The sequence below is a fragment of the Zosterops lateralis genome (genome assembly GCF_965231275.1).
Source record: "Zosterops lateralis genome assembly, chromosome: 3".
In the NCBI taxonomy this organism is placed as follows: domain Eukaryota; kingdom Metazoa; phylum Chordata; class Aves; order Passeriformes; family Zosteropidae; genus Zosterops; species Zosterops lateralis.
Genome location: NC_139764.1, coordinates 26,384,053 through 26,406,246, shown reverse-complemented (window position 1 = coordinate 26,406,246; position 22,194 = coordinate 26,384,053). Strand labels below are relative to the sequence as shown.

General features: G+C 45.8%; 1 protein-coding gene across 1 annotated transcript in view; it reads left to right on the top strand.

Annotated features, from left to right (window-relative positions):
• The window catches only part of MDGA1 (MAM domain containing glycosylphosphatidylinositol anchor 1), a 139,387-nt gene that overhangs the window by 34,544 nt on the left and 82,649 nt on the right, over nucleotides 1-22,194 (top strand). The window contains exons 2-4 of the mRNA XM_083857414.1: nucleotides 13,828-13,967; nucleotides 16,727-16,901; nucleotides 21,221-21,417. Coding sequence (XP_083713540.1) covers nucleotides 13,828-13,967; nucleotides 16,727-16,901; nucleotides 21,221-21,417 — 512 coding nt within the window. The remainder of the gene's footprint in view (nucleotides 1-13,827; nucleotides 13,968-16,726; nucleotides 16,902-21,220; nucleotides 21,418-22,194) is intronic.

Sequence of the window (22,194 nt, the reverse complement as noted above, 5' to 3'; positions counted from 1 at the left end):
ATACGGCTGCATTAGTCCCTGAGTCCCCTGTTGAACAAGCTGCTCAACAATGTTTGCACAAATGCATGATCTTGGGTAGAGAATTAATCCCTGTTCTTACCCCCTGTGCAGTCAGCCAGCTGAGAAATTATTTTAAACACTATCCCATGTGGATTAGTACTTTCCCAATTTCCTCTGCAAGTCTCTGGTGTTTCATACGATCTTTTGACTCTGCAGAGATGCAGAGTAATGAATTCATAACCTTGCTTTGTGAAACTTTGGCTGTTAAGTTCATTGCTGTTGGTCTCTCACTGGGGAACAGCCGAGCCATCATCAGCCTGCCTCACTTCTCCTTCCCTGTATTTTAGCTGTAATCAGATTTTTTTTTTTTTTTTTTTTGCAAAACTCTTTGCTAATCTGTTTTAATTTTCCTTTTTTTTCTTTTTCCCTCTTCTTCCCCCACTCTGATTGTCTGAGCGGCTGCAGCTGTTTGTCAGAATGAACTCCATCAGAGCAGCCAGGATGTGGCATTGTCAGAGTTACCCTCATTTTGCAGGGTTTGGGAGATGCTCCTGAGGCCAACATCTGGCACTTATGGTTGAGGAGAATTCTTTATAGTGATGACCCAAAGTTCATCCCATTTGCTGGAACAGCCTTCCAGTAGTGTGTTATTTAATCACAGTAGGTCCAGTTAATTAATCACATGTATATCCAGGGTGTAGCCCCATCTTACTGGGAATAGCTGAAGATGGAAAGGACACTACTGTTGTGATCAAACTTCTCACATGAAAATACTGTTATGACACACCAAAATAATGTTAGAGTCTGATTATTAAAAGATGCCTCTGCCCAAATTAAGGTGGAAACGAGACCATATGTTGAAGCCAATAGTATGGATACTATTTAACAGTAAATGTGAGGTAGAGAGAGGTAGAAAAGGGCAGGGGGAGGGGAGGGTGTTAGAAAGAGACAGACACCTTATAGTCACCACCACTGGTCCTGCTGGTCTTTTTGGTGGTGGGAGTCCCCAGGTGTTCTTCTGGAGGTACCTCTTTTATAAGATGTATGTGCCATTTCCACAACTTGGGATGGCATGTCTGTAAGCAGCTGCTTCCTTTTCTCAGTTTGTTATAATGGAAATTTTTGTCCAGACAGGCTACCTATTTCTACCTCATCAAGCCTGGCATCTTCCTGTTGTTGCCATCTGCACTTCTCCCCCAGTGCCTGTGGTGGAATTTTGTCCATTGTGCCAATTCCAAACCTTTCACCTCCATCTAGGTCTGGAATTAACACCCTCCCATTTCCCATCTGAGCCAGTTGTGATTGTTTAGCTTAAGGAAACTTCCTTCTTTGATGGTGCTCTGAGAGTGCTTTCTTCTAAGTCCTGACAACTACTGAAGGCCAAAAGTGGTAGCTCAGAACTGAAGAGGCTGGAAGTGGACTTGTGTTTTATTACCTCTTAAAATGCCTGGAGATGCCACTTGTCTACTGGGCATTTACTCCCTTATCACTTCCTGAGCCTCCTGAGCAACAATAAACAGAAAATTGGAGTAAGGAGTGCCTGCCCAGGAGAGGCAGTGTGGCCAGATGTGCTGCACAGCTGGAGAGGAGTAGATAGATATTCTATTAAAGGGAAACAATGCAAACTGTTATGGTGTCAAGGGTATTTCAGTGCATGAGCTGCATGTGGTGGATGTGGAGTGACAGAAAATGCTCCCTGTGCAGAGCTTTACAGAGGCAAGGAGGGGATCCACATGTTCTGCCAAAGCCATGGGCAGGGGGTAACCAGAGTCCAAGGGGGTTGTAGAAGATCTTCTTCTGATTTTGTGTGCATGGGGAGATTAAGTAGCAGTTCCTGCGCCTGAATTTCACCACCCTAAAGTCAGTCAGAGACTTTAATCAGACTGTAATCAGCAGAGTCTCAGATGTGCACCCTGCCCTCTCCTGTGTGCCTGGGGGGTGATGGTTGTGAACAAGGCTCTGTGTGTTGCACACCCCTGTCACTTCTGGACAGAAGGACCAGTGCTCTGCCCTCTCCCATGATCCTAAAGTCCTTGGTGCCTTTGCATGTAAGAACACCCTTTGACATGATGTCCTGCCTGTCAGCCTCAGAGCAGTGACTCCATGTTCCATGGAGATGCCCCTAGCACATCTGGTGGTAAGGATGAACTCAGCTTTGCCCATAGACTGGGAATTCGATATTTTTGTTATGTGTGAAAAATGCAGCTTACCTTCTACAGAGTTACAATGCCTAGTCCTCCTTTGAAGAATGAATTTGCACAGAATTTGCAAGTCAATATATTAATTGACTTGAATTAAGATTAATTTTTTTAAAGTATCCTCAGTAAGGAATTCAGTGTTTGTCAGTCTGTTTCTTTGTCTGGAATTAATAATGTAATAACATAGGCTCTTCAAACAAGGCATGTAATTAGAATTCATTGAAATCTTATGTCTAGGCTAAATTTGAAGAAAATAGGTTGTAATTAAACTAAGTTATTAACAGTTTCTATATCTAATTATTGTGACTCTGTGGTTCTCCTCTGGGTTAGGTGGGAAATCATTATCCCAAACTCAAACCAATTGAGAACTTCAAATGAGCACTAATTCAGAGAGGAGGTATGCACACTTACAAACACCCCAAATAGTACCAGGTCTTTTCAGTTATGGTGATTCAAACCAGCAACATTATGACTAAGATGTATTACTGCCATGGGCTCCAGCTGAGATGGAACTGATATTTAAAGATACCATGTATTTTCCCTCTTACTCTGAACCCTTGGCATAATGAGTAGAAGAGAAATGAATGCTCCCTTGCCCTGCTATATATGGGATTTTCTTTCCCAATGTAATATTCAATTAATTTTCTGAATAAGCTATTCTTGCCCCAGGGAATAATTTCAAGATTTCTGTGCTGTTTGTAACTCTTCAAGTAGCTTTGTGCACTGCTACCTTTTAGCTCTGTTTTCACCTGGATGCAGGTCTTGCAGTGATGAATTGGAAGGCTTCTGCATTCACATCTGCAACCTGTTACATAGGTTCTGGCACTTCTTATGGGGAAGGATTTTCATTCTACCCTCTGCCCCTCCTTCCACTCCCCTCTGTCTTTATTAAGAGGAGAAGGCAGAGAAAACAAAGAGTTGACAGAGATGAATATGCTCTGTGAATCCAAGGTTCTGAAAATGGTTCTATGGGTTAGTTACCTTCCTGGTGAGAGTAGGAGACTTGTAGAAAATTTCCATTGAACTATTCTTTTCCATCCCTAGAAAAATGCCAAGGAACTTGGACAAGAGTATTTTAAATGACATCTATCTAGCACTCCTTTGTTGCCTATTTTGTTACAGCTAATTAAAAGAGAAAAGCCTTTTAATATTTAAGCACCATTAACTCAGCTGAATTATTAAATGTCAATTTGCATTATGTGCATAAAAAGATCAATAAACAAAGAGAATAAAGCAATGGAGGTGGCTTCGGCTAGAGAGATGCCAGCTCCTCTTATCGGAACCAGAGGGAATTGCTCTCTTGTCTGCCAGTTTGTGGTTGTTAATTATTGGTACTCAAGAGAGAAAGTACCAGGGACTTTCTAGGACTCTGCTCAGCAAAGACACTTCAGGGACATAAAAGATGTTGTCAAGATAAAACATTTCTAGGCTTGATTTCCAGGGGTGTCGCTCAGCCTCTGTTGCCTCAGTTCTGTTGACAATTTGCTGGCATTTGCTTTTGATGCTCTCTCCCTTCCTTTCAGGTGAAGCTTGGCCTTTGCATTGTAGACTGGAATTAGGTATGGATTGATCCCTGGCCGTGCTTTAGGCTTCCACCCAACCCAGTGATGGCAGAGCACAGAGCAGCCCTTTCCCCCATAACAGCACTGCCTGGGGGATAAAAGCTTCACTGTTTTGTGAGGCACAAAGGCTTCTTTCCACTGAGGGGACTGTGTGACAAGCAGCCTCCAGGTATGATCAGCACCCATCTCCAATCCTTGATCTTGCTGGGAGCAGATGGGTACCCAACAGAGGGCTGCCAAGTCTCTGTGGTCCCTGTGGTCCTTGGCATCTCTGCCAGGTTTGCCAGTGAGTGGTTTTGCTGGAGTTGGTGCCATGGTTGCCTGTCCTGTCCCACCAAGTGGCTTGGAGCTCAGAGCAGATCTTGTGCTTTGATCACCTGGGAGGCAACTTTGCAGCAGAGGACCTGGGGTGTATGTAGGATGGGCACTGCTGTTCCTGGAGCTTTAGATAGAGACAAGTCCCTGCTGCCCACCATTTTTCAGTAGTAAAACTGGGGTTTAGATAGTTGAATTAAGGGTGGTGTTTGTACTCTCATCTCTCTCTGTTTTATTCTAAACAGACTTTCAGTTAAATTTTACTTCAGTGACTTTTTTTTGTGGCTCTTGCCACTCTCTCCTGCTCTCATTCCCCTAATTCCCCCTCCTGCCCTCTGTTTCACAGTTGAAATAGCCTTTTGTTTTCTGTGGAAGATGGGGATAGCAGTAGGCAAACATGGCCATTTGTTGAATCTTTCCTCTCCTGTGTGAAGAGAATGTTTGCACTGCCATCATGGCATGATTGCCCTCACATCCCCAGCTCATTCTGAGCCGTCTGGATGGGGCCCTGGAAGCAGTGGAGCTGTGACAGGTGAGGATTGAACATTGATTTGGTGCCTGAGTATTTACCCAGCTTTGCAGACAGGCTCTATGCCTCTGCAGAAACTCTCCTGGCACTGGTGGAGCTTTGGTCATGTACGTAGGGAGGTCTTTGGGAGAGCTGGGGCACCAGGTAGTGCCTTGCTTTGCTGCCCCTTGTCTGAACACCCACTCTCTGGGGCTAGCAGCCCTGAGCATACACCATTCCCTTTGGCTCTTCTTGTAGAGAGAAATCCTCACCTTTGACAGCTCTTCCCTGCCAATCCTTCTTCTGTCCACCAGCCTCCAGTTTCCACCTGGGCACTGAAGAATTTGTGCCTCAGGGTTTAGCATTTTGAACAGCATCAGCTGGTGTTTCGTGGAAATGCTCCTATTCTTATGCAATTTCTGACAGTGTACTTTGATTGCAAACTGGTATGGGTTTTGTTCTGTTTCTTCTCTTTTTGTTTTTAGTATACCTGGACCTTGAATTAGTTTCTCTTCCTGTGTTTCCAGAGTGGGTTTTAGCATGTGGGTGTGACTCTGGTGGAGTCTTCACCAGCAAAGTCTGAAGTATTCCTCCTGTATCCCACTAGCTGGAGAATGCAGTTTGAAACCACTACCTCTGCTTTGCCTTATTTTTCATGATTTGGGAACAACAGCTGTCATCTGATATTTTTTCAGGTTTTGATGTGAAAAGGAGACTGTAGTTATTCATTGATTGGAGTTCATGCACCTTTGCTGCTAATCTAGTCGACAGATGATTAGCAAATTGACTTTTTTTTTGCTGCTTTGAAGGACTGAAGTGTCTGTGTTGTGCTCTCCTTTTATGTCCTATGTCAAATGTTCCAGCCATGAAACAACAGATGAGTTTCAAAGTACTCTGGTTTGAAGATCTGTGCACATGGACCTCTTTGTTGAAGAGTCACTGTTGTACCAAAGGGGTTCAAAGTATAAAAAGGGAGAAAAAGCAGAAGAAGCAGCACCAGTGGTGCTTCAGAAATGAGCTGATCTTGAATTCAAGGGAGAGAGGGTAAAGCCCTTGGGACCATTCAAACAAAGCCCATTTGCCTGCACAAGTTATTAGCAGCAGATGGTGAGGACATCATCTGTTGGACTTTGCTACCAGTGCTGGCAAGCTGCAGCATGGCTATGAAAGGCATTTTTCCTGTTGAGTGGGGATATGCAGCTTCAGTGGCTCCTGCATGCTGTGACAGAGAGGCAAAAAAGGAGAAGTTCCATCTCCATCTGAACTAGCCTTGGCTCTCTGTTGTGCTGGCTACTCTGAGGCCCCTAGGGATGGGTGAAGTGAAAGCTGAAACCAAAGACAAGAGGGTCTGCAGTATTTCTGGATGCCTGAAGCTGTTCATTGCCCTTCAGAGGGTGATGGGTGCTTGAAGCAGCTGAAGATTGGCTCAGGGGAGTGGAGACCTGGTGGGAGTTTACGTAAAGGAGGCAAATGATCAAACCTACCAAGGAGTAGATGGTCAACTGTCCTGCAGTACTCACCTGTTCCTGCAGCACAGGGGTCAGATAAACAACTGTCTGTGCTGCCCATGTTGAGTTGAGTTCCTCTCTTTGTAGCCCTTTTTTCTCTGACTAGGCTGTTTAATTTTGGGGTATTTTACAAGCTGACAAACAAATCATTCTGTTAGCAGGCTAGATCTTCTAGATTAGAGGATTTCTCCCACAGACTGCTTGCCTGCTTTGTGTTTTCCCCTAAAATGCTCAGGAGATTTAAGTGGCAAATGTGAAATTTGCCACTTAAGAAATGTGCAATATTTTGAGCAATCAGCTTGGTAGCATTACCTCACCCAAATGTGGTTCTGTGGGTCATTGCGTTTTGCACCAATATTTAGAGACACAGATCAAGCTCTGTAGCTGGCACAGCAGGAAGTGGGTTGGGAGAGATGGTAAAGTCTCTTTTAGGGCCATTATGAGACAGGCATGCTTTTTTCATTTCCCAACCAAAGCTGGAATCTTCCAGGACAGTGTTGCGGAGGTGCAGACTCTGACTGACACTGTATCTGGAGCCCCTAAAGATTTGAAGACAAACTACTTCATATTGCTGGCATTGAGCCGTCTGTAGAAATTCCACTCAGGCATGTGAGTTAGGCAGTAATGTAGAGTTTATGCTGCCATAATGTTCCATGTGTGTAACATCTGTCACTCGATTCTTATCAAACAAAGTTGCTGATCAATTTTGCTCTTCTACTTAGCACTCTGCAGTTAGGTGGACCTATGTTCGAATATTTTGGGAACATCTAGGAAAGCTAGTGAGCTGCTGCAGGCAGTGGAGTTGGGGATTGAGGCGATCAGTCATGATCTGGTAACTGATACTTTAGTAAGGCACATAATCCTGCTTTGGTTTAAAGTTGAACAATGGTCTCAGGAGCAGGTGTTGCAGTCACTGGGGGGTGTACCTGCTATTCATGACATCTCACATGATCTTGTTGCTGGCATTTTTCTAAAATAAACAAAATTATAGAGATGCTTCAAGGAAGTGACATTGATTAAGCAAAAAGTTATTTTAAGACTGTGGAAATCATCTGGCTGAGCTTTACAAAAAGAAACTCAGTTTCTGGAGATGCAATCAGACAGAAATGTAAAGACATAATCTTGGTCTCTTCCAAGTGAAAAAAAAATCCCATGCTATTTCGAGTAGCCAAGTTTTGTGCTCTGTGATTACTTTCCACACCTCTGTCATTTCTTTGTACACTTCTCATTGAAAATTTTATTTTTTTCTTCTTGCTCAAGAGTAGCTGTGAAGTGTTGTGTGGGGTTAGACCTGGTTCTTTGCATATATTGTGAGTGGCTGTGGTTTATTTGTGGGTGAATTGATGTTTGTGTTTTAATCATGATCAGTGTACAAACACCAAAGGAGTCAGAGGCATTCTGCTACTGAAATATTATGTGTTTCCACAGCAGATTTAGGCCAGGTATACAGTAAGCAGATTTTTTTTTTTTTTTTTTTTTTAGCATATGTCATTTGGGTTGCAGTGAAAATATTTGGGGCGTGAGACCGGTGAGGATCAGAGCCTCAGTGGGGATCTGCCTTGTTTGGGTTTGGAACCCTTAATGTCAGCAGGCAGGGAGGGCTTCTGGATGTCTTTTGGTTTAGGACAGTATTGTGGTAGCACAGAGCTACCAAGGCCCCACATGATGTTGGAAGAGTCAACAGTTGGAACTTGGATGGGACAGAAGTCCAAGAAGGGGGAGGAGATCCAGGACTATGGATATGCTTTGATCCTCAGCTGCCCCTGGGCCTTCTGCATTGCCTCACTCTGTGCTGGGAGACCAGCCTGGCCTTGTGTTAAAAGTTGGAGTTTAACCAGATCAAACTATACCAAGCACTTCCCATTGGGAAAGTTCCTTGCAGGGACTGGGCTCCCTTTGCCATTTCACTGGGCAAAGAGGCTGTCAGGGGCTGAGGTGAGGAGAAGGAGGCCCCTGTGCAAGCAGCCAGGGAATGTGTTTGGAAAATGGTGGTGGCATTCAGTTTGGAAAATGGGCTTGCCTGTGCAGGCTGCACAAAGACATCCAACACCTGAGCTCGATTACATCCACCCACTGCCACCTCCTCTCCCTCTCCTCTTGTGCTGATCTTAACTGCTGACTGATGGGTATGGCTGGTTTTTCCTCAGCTATTAATACAATATTGATCCACAACCCTGCTGACAGTGTTAATGGACACTGATTGTGTATTATTATTTCCATAATTGTCCTCAAGCTGCAGTGAATTCTCCTTTTCAAATGGCTCATCGATATTGTGACCTGCATTGTGGGTTGGATCTGGCCTGGTTAATTTGTTTTGTTTCAGCAAAGCCTGTGGTCTTCATCCCTGGTAGAGCATCAGTGAGATGAGATGAGCTGAGCTGTGCTGGAGCACCCATCAAGGCAGTTTTCATGCCCTCCCAGAGCAAGGTGTTTTGTTTGGCCATCAAGATGCTGCTCCTGCAGACACTTCCCATTGTACTAGACCTTCCTTGCTGCTGCCAAGTGTTGCTAGCAGGTCTCTTCCCTTTGGGCATGTGCTGGCTTTCCTTTGTGCTCTGCTGAGGAGACATGACCCTTTCCTCACAGGTCTCTGCATGTCTGTGTGCCCCTGCTCTCCAAGCAGATCTATGCATTGCATGAACAGACAGGATCAAATGCCACCTCCAGCAATGCCTTGGGGGCTGGAGCTGCCCTGTTGGTGTTGTGCCAGGCATGGTGTGTAACCAACAGTGCTGCAGGGCAGTTCCTGCAGAGGCAGATACTGACAGTGTCTCTCTTCCGCAAGAAATTCCACAGGTGTATTTCCTTAATGAAATGCCTATTCAACCCCACCGTGGTCTATAAATACCGTGTGCTTTCCCATTTCTGGGAACTCCCTTCAAGATAAATCTGCTACATGCCACTTGCTCAGGATGGGAAAGGTGAGCAAAGGAGACAGACAGGTTCTTAAGAGGTTTAAGCTGCAGGTTAGCAGCTGATGCCTGCCTCATTTGAGTGTAACTAAGCAGTGTGAGTCCAGGGAGCCTGTGAAAAGGAATGGGAAGGACCTTGGCTTCTTTGCCTGGGGTATGTGCAGAGGAGGCTGAATTATGTCTGCATCAGATGCATGGAAGGTTATTGCCTGCCTTGCAAAGCAGAGTGGTAGATTCAGGCTGAGGAAGAGGAAAGCTCTAGGTGCAGCTTCCCTCTCTCCCCACCCTAGAGGAGGATGGTAGCAGAGGTGGGTGGATTCAGTGCCCCTGTGCGTTCAGCTGCAGGTATTGCCCCAGGAGCTTTGGAGATAGATGTTCCTCATCCTTGAGGCAGTCAGCAGGACATGCAGATGGCAGAGGCAGTGGTGGCAGAGTCAAACAGTGATGGCTGCTGTTAGAGTGCTGGCAAGGCAGCAGAGAAATGCGGTAGGTGCTGCACTGCAAAACTAGGGAGCAGCTGCCCCTGTGGGTGCTGACAGTGACTGAGGGAGTGCCTGTGCAGTATCTGTCACTCACCATCCTCTCTGTGAAGGAGCTCTCATCGTTGTCATTTTACTGATGAGATCTGAGGTTCAAGAAGATTAATGGCTAGACCTGTGAACCAAATACAGATGACTCAGTCCTCTCCAAAAGACCATTTCTCTCTCCTTTTCTACATTTTCATGGTATTAGCAACCTCTATGCACCAAGAGTCTCATAAACTTTCCAGGTTATGGTAATAATAACATTGTACAGTACAGTGCACTGGGAATAAAGTTATTTTATTCACTTCAATTTCCTTTTGTTTTAATGTGTAAATATATCAAGTGAAAGCATAGTAGGAAATCTTGATGCAGAGGCCAAATGCATTACAGGCCAGCCATTTTCTTAGTGAGGGCCTAATGCAGCATGTTCATAGTCTGATCTTTTTTCCCTTCTAAAGCATCTGACAGTCAATATGTGGCTGGCCTAGTTTCTCTGGAGGACTTTGTATTGAGCGCCTTCCCTAAACTGATCTCTTACCTGAAAGTGGAATAGAAGTGCCTCTGTCACTCAAAATTTCTGGGAACAATCTGTCCCTTCTTCCCCCTTGGAGGCCATCAGAAGTGTTCCTTGGACCTCTGCTTTGGGGTTGGCTCATCTGAGGTGAGGGATTCTGCCCCAGAGGACTCAACAGGGGAGGTTGTATCCGTTCAGAAGTTGTGCTGTGTGGAGCCCTGCTGAGAATAGCTGTGGTTACTCCTTCATCTCCAGCCTTTCTTTGCCTTCCTAAGGGCCTTCTGTGAAACTTATTCTGAGAGCCATGGTCCTGCTGTCCTGTTGTGCTGGCAGTGTGCAAGCTGTCTGCATGCTGAAATCCTCCAGGAGACATGGGATGATGTCAAACAATAATGTATTCTTTCTGTTCAAGCACATTAAAAGTGCAATTAATCCTTGCTGTCTCTCTGCCCATCTGTAATACAGCACGAGGTGACTTTCCCAGCCTTTGTGTGCTGTTGCAGGCTGAGCTTGAAACAAAGACCTTCCAGAGCCTCAGCTTGTGGCTTAATGCAGTCTACAAAGAGCTGGATTCAGTCATTGCTCAGCCCCCACCTACTAATGTCAAGTTATAACCAAACCAGAGGCAGTGTCTCAGGCTCTGTGCCATCTACCAGAGTGCTTTTCTTTCCAAGACAACCCCAGGCTGAGTTCCCTTTTGAAAGATCTGGGTTCACATGGGTTTTAAGACATGAAAAAATGGTGGTTGTTCTGCTGAGGACCTGGTGCTGTTATTGCCAGAGAAATGTTACAGCTTAAGCAGCAGAGCTTCCCTTAAAGTGATGTCCCTTTCCAATGATTTAGCTGAAAGCTTTTAGTGATGGTGACACAACGAAGTTCAGACACCTGTGAACAAAGCCAGATGCCCTGCTTGTAAGCTTCATTACAGCTCAGTGTACCCAGGGAGAATTTGGGAGAAGAGGACAGGGTTATGACCCAGGGCTTATCCCCAGGGCTGTCATTTTGTTGTAGTCTGGTGCCTTATAAGGATTAGTTTAAATAATGCTTCTCTCAAACTCAGGGATATGCCAGCAAATTACACCAAGGTATTTTGGCACCAGAATAGTTGAACAAAAGCTTTCTAATCCTGTACCACTCTACCTAATGTTTTTGCTGTGGAAGTTCCCCATGTGGAAGTGCCTCTGGACAAGTGGTAGAAAAGGGTTACACAACACAGGTGAGGTAATGGAAGTGGAATAGACAAAGGGAAGAGTGAAAGTTGCACTGCTTACTTTGTATACCACATGGGGTACAGCAGAGCAGCTTAAAAGCAACATTTAACTGGGAGCTCGAGCTGCAGATAAGTATTCTGATTCTCCATGGGGTGTCTGGAAATTAGTTTTTACAGCAAGGTCATGTTTGCAAACGGAGAATAGAGCCACCAAATGCAGCTCAGTGACTGTGAAGAGAGTTTACCAGAGCTTTGCTACTTCAGGATGCCAGGGCCCTGCTGAAATGCAGGCGGTGGAGTTCGGGGATTGGGGGAATGTGGCATAGGATGGGAAGGGACAGTGTCTCTCTTTTAATCAGCAGAGATCGATCAGCATCACAGCCTGTGTCTCAGCCCAGTAAGCAGTGCTCTGCAGTACATTGGGGCTAAAGGTGTGGCAGAGCTGTAGAAAACTGATCTGGGCTGAAACAGCACAGGAAGCTGTCATTTGGATTAAGGTGTATTAGCAAAGGTAATAGGCTTCTGAATTCCTCCCCTGTGACTGTTGGCTTGACAAGCATTCATGATGTCTTTTCCTGATAAATCACTATTTTAACTAATGTATTTACATATCTGCATCTATGTCCACACATGTATGTGTGCACAAACACACAGATGTGTGTAAGCACATATAAAGGCTTGTGGTTTGTCCTGGGTTCAGCAAGACTGCCATCCAGGGAGGGGAAGGTCACTCCTCTGCTCCGTTGTATCAGTGAAGCCTTAACAGTCAGTTTTGGCATTCTGTGGTGCCTAAACATTGGCAGGTATCTTGGGAGGCCTGCAGAGAAGGGGAAGATGGTAGAGGCTGAGGGATTTTTCCATGTTTGGGCCATCGTATTATTCAAATAGATATGTTACTTCTGTTTGTCAACAATTTGAAGAGTAATAACGATTTTAACAAAGTGCCACCATGCCGGAAAGATGGAGGAGATGGAAAATTGAGAGATTGGCTTGCTGTACGTGCAGTGCTGCTGCCTGGATGTTGAGTGGCCATGGCAGGCTGTAAAGCCCCAGCAGCAAGGGCAGTTTCCCACTAGCCCTGTGTCCACTCTCGTGTCCCTGCTGCTTGGTCAGTAAACTGTGGTGACACCAGTTTATAAAGTTGGATCTCAAGGCAGATCATCTCCCCTGCCCGAGCCTAGCCTGTCCTGCTGTCTGTACTGTTGGTGGATTAAACTGGCAAAAACCACTTCTCTTGCCCAGGTGATTTTGTCTAGAGTGTTTTGGTCATGCCAAGGGAATGCAAATAATTTTTAAAAAGGCAGTCTTTGAAGCTCAACTAACCTTCAGGAAAAAGTGGGCGCTTGGTTCAGTTTTATCAGGTTGTGCAAAATTTATTCTTCCTTAGGAAGGCTCTCTAAGGCTCATTGCTTTAAACCCTTTGATCATCTCCTCTGTGGTTTGTTCATTTTTGTTATATTCCACTAATGGGAGCTAGAGCTGAGACTCCAGAGTCACCTGAAAGCATTCTAGCAAGCTGAGTAAGTATCCCAGGGGACTGTCAGTGAGACACCAACTCACACACATGTTTGTGGGGTTCTCTGTGTCTTGAAGTACAGCTGGAGCTTCCCGCTCAAACAAGTGCAGGTGTGTGGCTGGGCTGCACAGTCACCTTCAATGCATCTCAGCCACTTCTCTGATCACACAAACACTTTGGAGTAGGGAGCCAAAGGCTGTTTGCACAGAATTTCAGAGCTGACGCTTTTTTCTTTATAAAATCCTGTTCTGCTAGAGCTTGTCTCTTCCTGCTTCTCATCAGGGCTGTTGTGGGATATAGGAGCTGTTTGGGGTCGTGGCATTTTATAACTTTGTTTTGGAAACTTTCTGTCTATGAACTTTTCCACTGCTCTGGTCTTCATCCATTTTCCTAGCCAGACTGGGAGTAATTTGTCTCCATTAGCAGCTGTAGGTGGAGAAATCCCTACCAATTATGGGGTCCTCTGGTCCTGCAGAGGCTATTTCCCCTGGCTCAGGGCTGAGACAGGCTGCTATTTAATATGGGAAAGACTTCTTTTTCCTGCAGTGTGTGCTATGCCTGTTCTAGGGATGTGTGCTAATAGCTGCACAGAGCTTCAGGTCCCTTTCTGACTCTGCTCAGTAGTTATCCCAGCCCCCTGCAAGGTAAATCATAGTAATCAGGTTTATTTTAGACAGGCATAGAGCAGTTGTGATTTGACCAGGTCCTTGCTATAGCTGTTTGCACATACTCCTTTCTGGGAGAGATGACAGCAGGAAATTTTTAGTCCTCAATCCATGCAGGAGGGTCCATGCCAAAAAAGCTCCATATTCTGCTTTTCAGTGTCTACTGCTCATCCCAACAGAACCAGAGGTTTTAAAATAGTAGTTTATATCAGTCACTCAGGAAATGGGGAAAATTACTTAATAATATATCTTCTGAGACCTCTGTGACTCATTCCCAAAACTGCTTGGCTCTTCTGCTCTGTGGTTTAAGAGGTGAGAGAAGCCACCCTGGGCAGTGGGCATAGGAGATGGGGTACTGCTCGCTTCCATCTTTACCTCTTCTTTTCTTTCTACAGCTCCTGCTCAGGCCCAAATCATCCACGCTGGGCAAGCATGTGTGGTGAAGGAAGACAACATCAGTGAACGTGTTTACACAATTCGGGAGGGGGACACGCTGGTCCTGCAGTGTCTGGTCACAGGACACCCCCGGCCACAGGTAAGCCATGCCTGTCACCCATGCCTGTCACCCATACTCCCCTATGGGACTTGTTTGTAGCCTCCTCATAGAGGAGAACTGTGGGCAGTGGGATGTCCAGCTTTCTCCTACATGTTGGACTAGGGTAGGGATGCCCCATTCTGCAAGCACTTAACTTGTTAAGCTGTGAAGCATTTAAGCTTGCTTTCATGGAAAACAGTCCACAAAGCTTTGCAGAAGCTTAGAAAGACCTTCTACTTGTCTTCAGTACATGAAATCCCTCCAAAAACATAAAGTCCAAACTGAAATCTCAAATCTTTAACCCTCTTACTACAAAGTAGGAACATCCTAGAAGATGCTTCCCATACGTGCTTGCCTTAGGCATTGGTCATTCACAGACCAGCTTCTCTGGATGCACAGCCAAGGGGCTGCTTCTTGGGGGAGTTTGGGAAGCTGTTGGTAGTGCACTTCACTGAGCCCCACTGTTCATTGCTTTGTGGCCACCAAGCAGAGGCAGAGTCAGACTTGCAGCACTGGACACATCCATTCTGTGGTCAGAGACACAGCCCAGTGGGAAGGTACAAAGCTGAGCTTTGCTAATGGTTGCAGTCTTTACCTGGGGTGCCCAGAGGTTTGCACACCCTCAGGCCCATGCAGCCACCTCAGCACCCTTCAGATACTCAAGCTGGGCGGTTCAGTGTTAGTGTGGATGTGTCTGTAGAGGTACTGGCCTAGAGCATGTCTCTGCCAGCTCTAGGACAGAGCATGGTAGGGGTGGCAGCTGGTGCATGCTGCGAGGCTGGATGTGCCGGAATACACTCAGGAGAGCCACGTGTGATATGTGCCTTGGCCCCGTTCCTCAATCCTGCCAAAGGTATTTATGGCAAGAAGCCATGCATCTTCTTACTCTAGTCAGTGCCTCTGTGGGCTTGCTTGTGAGGAGCTACTTGGCGATGAGGCAATGACAAAGGCGAGGATTTGAAGTGTTTTTTCCGTCAAAAGAATATCCTGGAAACAAAAAGAAAATTACCTGAGCCAAGTCAGCAAAAACAACCAGCCTAGGCTTCTGACAGTGATGGGCGAATGATACCTGTGTGCATCAGAAATGGGGAATTTGGTAGCAGTGGCCCTGCCTAAGGTTGTTGAATGTGTGGAAAGGTCCTGGCAGGTTGTAGAGATTTGATCCTAAGTAGCTAGAGAGATTTCTGGAGCAGAGCCTGTTGCAGACAGCGTGCTAGTGGGCAACACTCAGGCTTGTTATTGCCCAGACCTGCACAGGGGACACCAGAGCCTAGAACCAGGCATGACCAGGGAGACTAGAGCCTGCATGTATAAAAGGTGGCATGCATCCTATTTCTGCCCTCCCTCCTAATAGATTGATTTCTTCCCCAGCTAATCTCTTATGCTAACCTTTGTTTAATCTTCTCTTTCCCTTTCTATCAGCCAGTCATTAAAGCATGAAAATGTGGCCAAAATACTAAAATGAGATTGTGATTGAAAAGATTAAAGAGCTGGCTGAAGTGTCCTTTAAAACAGGAGATTCCAAGAGTCTTTGGGCCCTCAGACAATTTCATAAGCCTACAAAGGCTAAATAAATCCATGGTCAATAGCTCCAAAAATCTGCTCAGCCTGGTGCTCCAGGATGGGATGTACACACCGCTGCTCCTTCTAGAGCATCAGCACCAAGCAGGTGATGGCAGTGAGCTTTAGGCAAAGTCTGGCAGAGTGGCCAAGGGATTTGGTCCATCTTATCTATGGCCAATGTTGAATGAAAGTCTCTCTTCTTTCTGCTGGCTGATCATGCTGGATCTCAGTTCCAGAGTCTAAATTGTCCCAGAGTAGGAGGCCAGTGGTCAGCAGCCTTTAGAAGGGACGTTGCAGGTATAGGAAACCAATGGACTGAGAAAAGCTGTCTCTCTCTTTCATTATGTAGAGTGCATAAAACAAGGGGGAAGCTTGTACTGCCACTGTGGGGGCTGTACCTCATTCCAGACAAAAGAGAAACCCTTCAGTCTTTGGGACTGCTGTCTTCTTGCTACCATTCACCATGAAATATCATGCAGCTCTGTTGCCCCTGCAAGCCAGGATCTTAAGACATGTAACATAAGAACAAAGAAATGAAAAGGTGGCTTGAAATCTGAAGGGATTTTTTTTTTCTTTTTTTTTCTTTTTTTCCTGTATCTTTAAAAATGGTGGAAAAGCTTATGTATTGCAAAAGGATGACTTACAAAAAAGAAATACACAGGAGTTCCCAGTGGGAAAGGGGCAAGAGTCAGATAGCAACTGCCTTTTCTCAATCATGGAAGAGCAAAAAGCAGAAATAGCCTTGCTGCCCAGAAAGAGCCGAGTGTGGACTGCAGTAAAAGCTCTATAGCAGTGACCTGATGTCTGCTAGAGTGTCGTGGCCTACCAGCCACATAGGGTCTCAAGGCTTAATGCTGAAAGTCCTGTGCTGTGCAGACGGTGGCATAAAACTGAGCAAGCTGCTAGGTTTGCAGGATCAGAGCAGGAGTGGCAAATGTGCAGTGTGTGTCTGGGTGAATTGAGGAGTTATCCTGGACTCTTGGACATGGGGAATGGCAATGGACCAGAACCAGTGGCTGGGCTACTGAGACATACTGAGATCAGTAATTGAGCTTTGGTAAGTCTGGCAGTGCTGTAGGACCTTTTTTTATGGAAGTTGCTAGGGAGAGTGGGAAGAGCAACAAAAGGAGCTCTGCTGAATCTTGGGATCTCTATTTTGAGTGCCTGATTGCATTTCTCTTGTTCTTCTCGTGCAGGTGAGATGGACCAAAACTGCTGGCAGCGCGTCGGACAAATTCCAAGAGACGTCAGTGCTTAACGAGACCCTTCGGATTGAGAAGATCCAAAGGCTGCAGGGGGGCCGCTATTACTGTAAAGCAGAAAATGGGGTTGGGGTCCCTGCCATCAAGTCCATTCGAGTAGATGTGCAGTGTAAGTCGTTTAGTGGCAACCCAGACCTTCCCACAGTTCTACTGCATGTCTCTGCCTTGCTGCGGGGCCGGCAGGGAGCTGCATTGCCCTAGGACCACGTGCACCTGATTCGGGAGCAGAGGGACTGCTGTGGTCTCCCCAGTGGCTTTTTTGCCTAGGAGATTAGATCCATCCCTGCAAAATGTAGCTCTGCTGTCCTTGTGAGTCATTCTTATCTAGGTGTCCTGATGTCTGTCTCTGACAGGGTTCCCTAGCACTTGTCTGGGATGGAGCATTGGGAGTGGCTTCTGCGTTCTTTGTCTTCATTTTGAAGCTGACATAGTGTGAAGCAACCAATATCTCTTGAAGTTGGTAGTGCCTCAGATGTTGGGGGCATTCCTGAAACCAGTATCCTGTTCCCAGCATTGCTACTTCTGTAGCATGCTGGAAACAGAGCTGAAAACTCTGGAATGCAGCTGAGGAGGCTGAGCTGTGATAAAGTGAATGTGAAGGTGACTCAACATTGCCCTGGTTGGTCATAGTGCCCATAATGTGAAGGTGACTGAACATTTCTCTGGCTGGTACCCATCCTTCTTGAGTCCTGGAGATGCTGCTGGTGGTTTTCCACCTTGGGCTTCAAGTTTTGAGGGTTTCTCTTAATGTTTTTTTCCTTGGACTTAATGTTTATCCTGGGCTGCTGTGGTCAAAAGGGAGGGAAATTAAACTTATTCCCTAAGGCCCAAATGGGAGAAATCCAAGATTTGTTTTGCTGTCTTAGGGAAGATTACCATTACACTGTCCTTGACTATCCACTATTCCAATTTTCTCCAGCCCAACTAACATCAAATACCTCTCCTCACTCATCTGAGAAGAGGTTGATGTTAAAAGGTTGTAAAGTATGATAAAGCAGCTGAATCTGTCCCTGAACCTGTCATGAGCTGTTCTGCATTCCTTCTATCAAGAGGGTCCTTCCTTCGGAGCTGAAGGGCACTGTGGTTGTCTGTCAGTGGAACAACCTCTAAGCTTCAAAATCCCAGTGCATGCTTGGAGTCTGGGCAGGCTTTTTTGCTGACAGCAACTGCTGCCTGACTGCTTCCTTTTAGTCCTGCTGTCCAGCCCAACTGTGATGTGACTCTCACAAAATGTGCCACAGACTTGGGTGGCCTTAGCTTCTGGCAGGTTCATGATCCACTGTCATACTATATGGCTGGGAGTAGCTCCCATCTGTTCCTTCCTTCCCATACCCTCTATTGGAGTAGTGTAGTGTGGGTACTATCCTGTCTAGGCTGTGGAAATGGATTGCCTCAACAGCAGCCACTGGACAGGATGAATGTTTTTTCGTTGGCATTGCATGACTTTGTTTAGAGAAGTTCTGGCACCCACCCTAGATCTGCTTGGCTTCTCTGCCTGTTTCTTCTCCTACATGTGGTGGAGGCATATGATAACACTCCACTGCAAAGGATGTTTGGTTTTCTCAAGGCTCAGTGTGGCACCTTGCCAGGGCCTGTGTCTCTAGGAACAAGACTGTGCCCTGAATCTCTTCATGCCCTGAGGGGCTCCTGCGGTGCAGGCTGGAGCTAGAGTGATGTAGTGTCCCGTGGTCCCTCATGCAGCTCTGACCTGTAGAACTGTGGGGCTAATGGTGTGGCCAAGGGCTTTCTCATACTAACATCTACTCTGCAGATGGACTTGGTACTGCACCTCTGTTCTGCTCACTTGGTTTTTGGGGAGGAGAGACTATTTTCTGCTAGTATTTGCAGTAGGTACAAGGGAACACATGGGAAAAGCCACAGTTTTTGTTGAACGCTCACCCAAGCAACCTTCAGCTGAATGAACCAGAATTTGGAAAAAAAACAAACCCTTCTTTTCCTGCATCCCATTTTGTAGTTAGAGGTAAGTAATCACCCTCATGTGTACCTTGGTGTCCTTGACAGCTGCTGCTAGTCCTCAGTCATACTTTCAGTGTTCAACCGTGAGGTTGCTCAGAGAGCATCGTTGGTGCCAAGAGGATATTAAGCTGGAAACACTAACCCGTGTAGCATGATATTCCTCTGCCCCAAGTGGGTATCAGTGAGGCTTTAAAGTATTGGTTAGATACTGGCAGAGAGGCAGCTGCTGTTCTGAGTATTTCCATGTGGGAGAGAAAGAAAGTAAAGAAAAGAAAAGAATGAATGTTTACAAGCTTTCATTGTGCATTGAACATCCCATGTGATCATCTCCATGAACAGCCTTGGGCCAAATGTATCATTTGAGCAGCTCACTGACATCGGTGGCATTACTCATACACCAAGGACATACACATTGTTGTAGGCCTTATTTTAGCTTTTCTCAAGAGGGCTAGACCTAGAGCTGACTGCTAAAAAGAAGGTTGAAGAATTCAAAGGTGGAAAATTTTAGCAACCAAAGAGAAGGTGGTGTTTTTTTTGTGTGGGGAGTAGCTGGGAACCAGAAGACTGGAGTGATGAGCTGCTTCTTTGGATAGTAAGGGAAGTGTTTTATCTGCTGGGAAACAGTCTCAGAAGGATGGTCAGAGAGTAACTCATGTGAAGTTTGAACAAATAAAGGAGGGTTTAGGACAAGAAGGAGGAAAAGAGGAGAGGTTATACTCAGAGTTCTGGTCCAAAAGAATTTGATGTTCAGTCACCCTATGGCTGCATGAAAACAGCACTGTATGGAGAGAAGACTTATTTCCCCCTCTGCATATGTTTTCCTTCAGCCGTGGGTGTTTTTCAGTTGGCAGAATATCTTTTCTGGGATATATTTTGTGTCTTGTCATTATTCTATTAATGGCTCTACTCATATCTCTGAGCTATGGTCAAGCAGGCAAATTTCAGGTCGCATAACAATTGCTGTCTGCTGAGCACACAGCTCATTAAAAGACGGGAATCCACAAGTTGACACTTGTGATTCAGAGGAGAGCATACGTTATTTGGATGACATGTTAGCAGAAACTCATCTCTGCTTCTTTCTTCCTTTCAGGAAGTCAGATCTCCATATTTCCAAATCTGTAAAATAAAATATTGTGAGAACTAGGCATGGGAAGGCAGGAGGTGATGAGAGCATTAGCATGTGCAGAGGATCATGCTGGCAGCACAAGAGGATACTGGTACAAGTACCTCAGTTTCCTTGCAGCTGAAAATAGGGTCACAACGCTCCTGAAAATATAGAATTGCTTCAATTTGAGCTCAAAAGGTGCCTTATAAGATATACTTAGAGACACAGAGACAGATTTCCATTTTAGAGGGCCAATTCTTGTCAAAGGGGATCTTTATATTTAAACCTCAGTCTCAAAGTGGTTTTGTGAAGAGAAAGATTCACTGCCTCTGAGGTGTCACCCATGCTACCTTGATGTTCAAACATTGGTATGTGCTGCAACTTGGGAGAAAATCATCCCTTTTTAGCAGATGGGCAACTGTAGGGGGGCAGTATGCCCTGTGTGGATGGAGAAAATCCTCTCCCTGCAGGGCTATTGCTTCTATCCTTGCAACTGCAGCCACTGATAACCATTGATTAAGTCACATGGCTGCTGCAGGTACAAGAAGGGAATTGAAAGGGGCATCTTCTGTAAAGAAAGAGAACAAAAGAATCTGATCAGTGTAGGAGGGGAAGTGGGAGTTGCAGTGACTAGAAGTTGCTGAAGAAGGACAGTTGATACAGAAAATACACAGAGGATATTTAACAGGAAGAGAGAGAAATTATACATACCTATTACAATGTTTTGCATCTTGTATTCCCATTACTCCCCATGAGGTTTGCTCTGTCTAGAAGACTTTCCAACTCAGCTCCTTGATCGTGTCCTGATTTTTTACTTTCATTCCTTGTATTGAAGATTCATCATGTCATTTTTATGGACATCTCACAGACATGGACTAAGCCCCATGATTTCAGGAGGGATTTGGGAACTGGAAAATGCAGAAATTATGATGGAACAGAGCTTTTCGGGATTCTTCTGACCTCTCACTGAAGTAGAAAATGGTGATTTTTCTGTTGATGGATGCAATTGGGGAAGGTAAGGCAGCCCAGTGCTCTGAGACACGTGTGGCAGGCAGATGGTTTCCTGAGGACTGCATGGTGATCTGCAAACCAGAGACTGCTTTCTATTCCCTGAAGGTTTGCGTGTTGAGCAGGAGAATTCTGGCTTCTCCTGTGTGTTCCCTTTAGATATTGGTTGTATTACCTGCCCTCAGATCAGCTCTTAAATCAGCAGTTGTCATCAGCCACATGTGTGGGACCTTCCCCTCTCCTCAGTGGTACCTGGAGCATCATCTGTGCTCTGCAGGCTGTACAGGCACACCAAGCTTTGCTAACAGTGGCTGCGACTCTCCTTGCCTCCCTTCCAGATCTAGATGAGCCTGTTCTCACCGTTCACCAGACCATCAGTGATGTACGGGGCAGCTTCTACCAGGAGAAGACCGTCTTCCTCCGCTGCACTGTCAACTCCAACCCACCAGCCCGCTTCATCTGGAAACGGGGAGCTGAGATACTTTCCCACAGTCAGGACAACGGTGTGGACATCTATGAACCCCTTTACACACAGGTGAAAATAAGCAAACCTCTGCCAACTTGTGTTGAGTGTCTCGCTGATGCAGGGCACTATAGAGGGTGGTGTTTCCTTCCCTGCATGGATTATGATGCTGGGGAGAGGGTGCAGGCCTCCAGAAGGGCTGGTAGATCTTCCTTCTGCATGCAAATTCCCAGGGTACAAGAGGACCAGAACAGTAGGGGGGACTGTGGCCTAGGAGGGCCTTTCCCTTTTTTATCACTGTCCCTGAGAGCAGTGGCACAGCTCCCCTACTGAGGTTATACAGCTGTTGGATGGCTGAGACTAAAATCCAAATAATCCCAAAACTGGATTTCCTCTATCTCGCAGCATATATATATATATATATATTTTTTTTTTTTTTTTTTTTTTTTTTTGTCTTAATTGAGTGCCCAGGCTCCGTATATCAGGGAAGGCTTCCTGTTTGGCAGTGTAAGCAAATGGCAGGCATTGGTCATTGCCATGAGCTTTTTCTAATCACCACAAGTAATAGGGAGCCCAGCTGCCTGGGCACTTCTTGACTGTTGTCCTGTGGCAAGGTGTCCACATCTTTTCTCCTTCTCCTGCTTGCATGTGTTGGACTTGCCCTGTACAACCAGGTTTCCCCTGTAAACACCACTTTTTTCACAGTAATTAGCCTGACAATCCAATGGGAGATGGAAGGGAACTTTTCTTTTGCCAGGGCACTCTGGGCATGTTATTCTAAGCTGAGCTCGGGATCTGAATGTCCTTTAGATGCTAATCAGCCCCAGTACTTCCAGCAAGGCTGCTAGG